Genomic DNA, 6,802 nt, shown 5'->3' with positions numbered 1-6,802 from the left:
GGCAGGGTGGCGGGGGTTGTCCAGGGGCTGTCCTGCTTTCAGGCCCCGGCTCTGACTATGGCCCAGGTCCTCCACCTGCTCTGTCCATCTGCACAGGGGAAGGTGGATAGAGCCAGCCCTGTCCCCAGGAGTCCTGCCTGGGGTCTGGGGATGGACCCCTTTTCTGGAAGGAGCTGCTCAGATCCACTTGAGAGCCTGTTTACCTGAAGGGAGGAGCCAGGCTGAGCATGGAGGAGGGGTCTGTGAGGAATGACAGGGAATAGAGCAGAGACCGGAGTCAGCCAGCACCAGCCTCACCCTCTCTCTCTCCAGGGTCCTTCGTCTGCCAGGCTCCCGGACCAAGTCTAAGGCCTGGTCTGGCACCCACTGCCTCTGCCTCTACTTGCTCCTGGTGGCCCCAGCCTTCAAAGGGCAGGTCCCTTTCCTGGGCTCCACCCACACTACTGTCTTCCCTAGGGCCCCCAGGGATCCTCCATTCAGCCCAGGAGTCATAGCCTCTAGGCCCTCCAACACTACCGTCCCCCAGATGTCCATCCTGGAATGGGCACAGCCAGGCAGGTTTACCCAGGTCCCCTGTGCTGTGGGCATCAGACACTGGTGCCACGTGGATGATGCCAGAGGAGGGTGGGCCATGGACCTGGACTCCAGATGGACCTACACCAGCTTGCTGTCCTCTTCATCCACACTAGCAAACCCCCAGCCTGTCTGTCTGTCCCCAGGATATATCAAATTTGGCTTCGAGTGTGTCGACTGTGCAGCAGGGACCTTCTCTGCGGGCCGCGAGGGCCACTGCAGACCGTGGGCAAAGTGAGTCCTGGGTGGGGCCTTCTAGTAGCCCAGGCAGTCCTGGCCCACTTGGAGGGAGGCCTCTTCTGCCCTTCTTAGTGTGGTGGCCCCCCAAACCCTCTGGTGACCCCCAAACAACTCAGAATAGCAGCCTCTGAGCTGGGGCTGCTCGGGTGCCAGAGGCTGACTAGTCTGTGTCTGTGCATCCCAGCTGCTCCCAGTTTGGGTTTCTTACCATGTTCCCCGGGAACAAGACCCACAATGCTGTGTGCATCCCGGAGCCACTGCCTGCTGGGCAGCGCGGCCAGCTGGCTATTGTTCTGGCCGTGGTCTCCTGCATCCTCATCCTGACTGCGGCCCAGCTCGGCCTGCACATCTGGCAGCTGAGGAGGCAGCGTGTGTGGCCTCAAGGTAAGTTGTACCCTGGTGGGGGAGGTGGGTCCCCAGATTCAAACTGATCACTGCCCCCTTGCAGAGACCCAGCTGCTCCTGGAGGCACTGCCACCAGCTGAAGACGCCTGCAGCTGCCAGTTCCCTGAGGAAGAACGAGGGGAGCAGCTGGCAGAGGAGAAAGGCCGGCCAGGGGACCTGTGGGTGTGAGGCCTGGCCATCACTGGGACAACAAGACCTCGAGCCAGACTCCCCAGGCTGTCACCCAGGCCGAGCCTCTGGTGCAAAAGCTCCACGTCCAGCTCTGGGTCCGGCCCTGCTCCCCACGGCGGTGGAAGTGGGTGTAGGATGGTGACAGTGACCAGTCCCCTGGACCACATAGAAGGGCAGCAACCGTAGCTGGGCCCCAAGGGAGAGACAGATGAGGCTGTAGCTGCCTCCCTCCCTTGCTGGCCCTGCTGAGGTGGAGTCTGTGGGCCCCTCATCTCCAAGACTGGTGGGCATACAGTGTCTGACACAGGACCCGACGGCAGGCGGCACTTAATAAACACTTGTCCAGTGACCTGAGTGGATGCATATGGGGACGGGAGGGGGACAGGGCTCAGGGCTGGGTTTGGGGGCACCTTACTCATGTCTGCCCACAGTCGCCTTCACAGGGTACAAAAAGGCATATCCTCAGAGCTTCTAGCTGGGGCAGGGGTGGGACCCAGGCAGGGAGCCCCTCCAGTCCTGGGCACAAGCGTCCGGCAGGGGCCATGAGACTCAGAAGGCTTCCCGGAGGAGGGGAGCTGTGCTGAGTGTCCGCCCACCCTCTGGACCTCTGGACACAAACCCCTGCCCCCACCTATCTGCCTTGCACATGCGGGGATGGCCATATCTGGGGCCACCATGCTTGGGATGCCTGTGGAGATGTGGTTTCTGGCTACATGGCCGCTGGTACCTGCCCTTGCCTCACTCTGCCCCAAGCTCAGGGTTTGGTCAGTTTCCACACATGACATCTGGAGGAGGGGCAGCCTCAGAGTGGTGGCCTGGCTCAGCTCTCCAAGCCGGGCTGCTGTCTCTACCACCTCACCTCATGCATCCTACTTCCTCAGGGCATGGCTCTGGGGTCCCACCCAGCTGGGCGTCCTCCCAGTGGCAGCGGCTGGCTTCTGGTGAGATCTGATAAAGACTTGGCGCAGCTGTCCCAGGAGTGGCAGGCAGGCCAGTAGAGACCAGTTTCAGCAGCAGCTGGAAGGCTCTGACACACCTGCCTCAGCCCCAGCGTTCCAGCAACCCCCACAAGGGCCCCCCCTTCTCTTATTTCCCCCTACTCCCTCCTCCCAGTCAGCTCCCAGCCGGCGGGTAGAGGAGAAGGGGTCTGTGAGGGTTCCCAGGCACCACACAGGCTCACGTGGGAGAGACCAAAGGAGAAGCTACAGTCTGATGTGGGCAGGGACATCGGGATGACCCAGAATATGAAGTGTTCAAGGGCCACTAGGGACACCGGGGATGAGTTGATGGTAGCAGCCAACTTCTACCAGGGAAGGCGAGCTACGGCAGCCCTACTCACAGACTCCACTCCCGTGGGAACTGTTTCATCCAGCCCCCCTTGTGCCCACTGGGCCCCAAGCTCTCAGTGCTCCCAGAGCCCCACGTTCCTGTTGGGGGCCTGGGTGCGTGTGAGACAGTTGCCAGTAAACAGCTCATACGCAAGTGCCTGCGGGCTGGTTGGGCGTCAGAGGGGAAAACAGTGCCGCCAAGCCTGCAGGCAATTCCAGGAAGAGGCTCCAGGATCTAGGGACCTTCCTGTCACACCCACTGGCCACTCCCTTGTCTTCAGGCCAGGTGTCCAGTGCCAACCAAAGGCTCACCACCTTCCCGAAGGAAGTAGCTCTCCTGGGCTCTGATGACCCTGGTCCCTTGGCCGGCCTCCCCCCCCTCCCACCCACATGGACAACACACACACACTCACACATGACAACTGCTGCTCACAGCTGTCAGGGACCTTCCCAAGAAAACACCACGGCCTGCCTGTGCGCAGGTATCAGGGCTGAGTCAGCGCGGAAACTCCTCGTGGGCGGCCCTGCGTGGGGCGGTGGCGCAGAGACGTCAGTGCCCAAACGTCAGCGCGGGGGTGGGGGGTGCTGATGCATAGCTGGGTGGGGGATTCTGCAGCCGGGGCAGGATGAGTGGTGGAGTCAGGGTTAGGGGTGGCCCAGGGAACTCAGGGACTTGGGAGGGGTGTATGAGCCACTAGTTCTGTGGGTCCCCTAGTGCCCTCTCCCCACTCTCCCTCCTTCCTCAACTCTGGTCCCTGTCTCCCACTACCCCACCACACTCGCACTCCTGTCCCACTCCCACCCTGTGCGACTTGATTTGGGCGGAGTCACCTGGGTGAGCTGTCACGTAGGGGTGAGAAGTGGTTGGGGCAGAGCCATGTGTTCGTGGGGTGCAGCCGCTGGCATTTCTAAAGAGCACCCTGTGCCAAGCCCTTGGGGACAAGGGCAGAGGCTGGAGGCAGGTGGGGACCCCAGGCACGACTGCACAGAGGGGAGGCCAAGGCCAGTGGGGGCAGGCAATGGAGGTGGGAGTTGGCGACAGTGCCCAGGACTGCCAGGACAGCGTTGCTGCGGTGGGGAAAGGGGGTGGGAGTTGGGTGCTGAGTCTAGGTGCTGTGGAGAGGCCCCCATTCTCCCTTTCGGTCAGCAGAGACCAGCTCCAACTCTCCACCTCCTGGGGGAGGGAGGTCAGGTAAGTGCCCCTCCACAGAGCCTGGCAGCCAAGGACACGAGCTGCGACTTGGCCTCGGTCAGGCCAGCTCCAGGCTCCTCACTTCTTGCTGCGGAAATCCCCACCTTACAGGAGGAGCTCTTCATCTGTTCCGGAAAACCACAGACCCTGCCCTGCCCCTTAGAGGGTCAGAGTTCCTATATTTTGTTCAGCCTCAGATAAGAGCCCACAGGCCGACTCTCTTTCCCAGAAGCGCTTCCGGTGGCAGCAGCAGTGGCTACTTCCTACTTGGGCCCCTTCCCCCCTCACCCCACCTCACTGAGATGTGGACTCAGATAATGTGCCCCCACCACCCGAGCGACCATCTGCCAGTCAAGGGACCCACTACAGCTGGACAGAGAGACTTACAGAGGGGGCAGAACTGGACTCCAGCCCCTCCCAGCCCCAGGTCAGCTGCAGGGGCCCTTGATGAGCAGGTGGTCTCCGGCTGTCCCATCTACTGGGATGCCCATGTGCAGGACCCCAGGTTTGCCCCTGGAAGAGAGGGGAGAGGGGTGGTAGGAGGAGGGATTTGGGGGGAGAGGAGGGAAAGGAGGAAAGGGAGAGGAGAGACCTAGAAGAGAGAGAGAGAGGCTGGGAAAGAAATTGGGAGAGGAGAGGGAAGAGATGAGAGAGCAGAGCAGGGAGGGGATGGGGGAGACCTGGGCGCAGCTGTCAGGAGCCCTGTTCACTGTGGACCACAAGCTCTAGTGTGGTGTTGCAGTGCTGTGAAGCCACCCGGCCCTGCTGCTGGTCCGTAAGCCCTGAGGGGCCCTGACACCTTTGCTGTGCCTGCCGCCTGTCACATCATTTGACCCCTGGAGAGCACCTCGTACCTGCCAGATACAGCCGTGTCCAGGTGTTGCAGGGACCCGTCTCCCCGGAGGTCCATGCTGTTCTGATGGGTGGGGGCGTCTCAGCCTGCATGTGCGCCGGGTGGGGTTGGAGAACTCAGATGGGGGACAGAGACATGGCTACCACTCCTAGGGGGGGAGGGGATAAAGAAACAGCCGTAGTTCTTGGAGACCTTTTATTCACTGGCATTCAGGCTCTGAGGGGCATCAGCAGATATGGTGCAGGCCTTTCGGGAAGCCTGGGAAGGTCATCTCATCCATTCGGGGCCCAGGAATGAGAGGCTTCATTGTCCCCAAGGCAGCAAGGAAACATCTCCTAGGGACTCAGATCACCGCTGCTGACATCTTGAGGCCCCTGACTCCGGAGGTGCAGCCCCACCAAGGGGCGAGGAGAGCTGGAAGTCTTGGTGACAGTTCTAATGCACCACGGGACACAGTGCTGACCGGCAATGTGTCATTACACAATAGGACCCGTGAGACCCATGTGGGGCAGGGCACCGAGAGCAGGGGGAGACCCTGTGGGACAGAGGCCTGGGGGTGTCAGGTGACAGAAGCAGAGGGGGTGTCAGGGGGTAACCTGAAAGTGATGTGGCCATGCAGTGGCTATAGATGCCAGAGGGAATGTGGCCCTAACCCCAAAGGGTAGGTAGACTTACAACCCTGGAAGCTGGTCTCCCTCCTTCCCTGGCCTCAGTGGGCTGCATAGCAAGCAGTGGCAGAGCTTGGCCCCTAGCAGGGAGGTTGCCAGGCCTGCTGGGAGGGGACTCAGGATTCCTGGGCCCTTATTACACAGGGATATGTGTTCTAGCCTCTCATTTGGGACCCCATGCTCCAGGCTACAGCCACAGGATGGGGGCGCAGGACAGTGGGGTGGGCCACAGTCCTGTGTCCTGGGCTGTGCTCCTTACTGACTCCAACCTGGGGCCTTCACTTTACCTCTGAGCCTGTTTCCTTGCCTGCCTGGGCTCTCTAGGTACACCCCTCCCTGCGTGTAGCCAGACACACAGCAGTGGACGGTGCCCTCTAGCGGTGCCAGGCAGTTACATCCCTTGATACGGAACCAGGTTTCGGTCAGTCTTCCTTGTAGGCTTAGTCACATCCTATGCAGTACAAAGACCACGGTGTGGAGTCCTGGTGTTTGGGGCCAGGGACAGGTTGGGAGGATGCGTTTGAGACTTGGAGAGCTGGAGGCAGAGTGGCTGGAGGAGGGTGTACAGGCTGGGGTGGGGCTTCCAATTCCAAATCCTAGTCCTAGGAACAGTTCCTGGGACAGACTTTGAACTCAAGCTTTGCGGGGGTGGGGGTGGGGGAGAGTTAGCAGAGGGTGCAGAAGAGAGGGTAGCGCCCAGGGCCCTGGTATTGGCCATCCTGAACACTTCAGAGGCCTTGAGCTGTCAGAGTTCTTGGGGACCACATGCAGACTTTGAAAGGCTGGCCAGTGCCTGCTCTCTGTGCCCTTCACCTCAAGTCCAAAGCCTGGGCCTCTGCTGGGAAGCTGGGGCTGGCAAGGTTCTGAAGGACCCTGCTCAGAAGAGAGCTGTGCCAGGCAGGGTGGGGGATACCCCAAAGGAACAATCCTTTGGAGATCCAGCATTCAGAGAGGTCTATGGGGACCCAGACCCTTCTCTGGGGAATACTAGACAGTGTTGGATCATAGTGCCAGGCTCCGGAGGTCATGGGGGAAGTGGGGTCACAGGAGGGTCCTGGGCACTTAAAGACACAGGGCAGTGGTGGTCCCCCAGGACCTGTGGGTTGCCCCACGAGGAAGAACAAGCCAGCAGAGGTGGGGAGTTTGCTCACCTCCTTGCAGGACAGGTACAGACCCCTCATTCCACCATACTCCCCCTTAGGACAGGTAAAGTGAGGGCTGGTAGGGGAGGGTGTGGGGGCCCAGGGAAGCCCCCAGGGGATCATCCTGGGACAGGAGTACAAGGAATCCTGGCCAGTGCAGGCTGCTGTGTGGGGTGTCTCCAATGGGCTTGCGCTCCCCGGAGGCGAGTGCGGCGGGGGCCCTGCCTGAC

The 6,802-nt window shown here is 61.1% G+C and overlaps 2 protein-coding genes across 3 annotated transcripts in view; one reads left to right on the top strand and one right to left on the bottom strand.

Annotated features, from left to right (window-relative positions):
• The window catches only part of TNFRSF18 (TNF receptor superfamily member 18), a 3,824-nt gene extending 2,086 nt beyond the window's left edge, over window positions 1-1,738 (top strand). For both annotated transcript variants that reach the window (XM_027766545.1, XM_006164087.3), the window contains exons 3-5: window positions 720-807; window positions 998-1,197; window positions 1,262-1,738. In XM_027766545.1, the coding sequence (XP_027622346.1) occupies window positions 720-807; window positions 998-1,197; window positions 1,262-1,386 (413 nt within the window). In that variant the 3' untranslated portion in view covers window positions 1,387-1,738. The remainder of the gene's footprint in view (window positions 1-719; window positions 808-997; window positions 1,198-1,261) is intronic.
• A 4,889-nt stretch (window positions 1,739-6,627) lies between these two features.
• LOC102502360 (protein polyglycylase TTLL10) overlaps window positions 6,628-6,802 on the bottom strand; it is a 15,043-nt gene continuing 14,868 nt past the window's right edge. Inside the window, exon 15 of the mRNA XM_027766540.1 lies at window positions 6,628-6,797. Within this exon, the coding sequence (XP_027622341.1) occupies window positions 6,628-6,797 (170 nt within the window). The remainder of the gene's footprint in view (window positions 6,798-6,802) is intronic.

The sequence above is a fragment of the Tupaia chinensis genome, unplaced genomic scaffold, assembly GCF_000334495.1.
Source record: "Tupaia chinensis unplaced genomic scaffold, TupChi_1.0 Scaffold143584_1, whole genome shotgun sequence".
NCBI lineage: Eukaryota > Metazoa > Chordata > Mammalia > Scandentia > Tupaiidae > Tupaia > Tupaia belangeri.
Note: the sequence above shows the minus strand (reverse complement) of the source record. Positions and strands in the feature narration are given on the sequence as shown.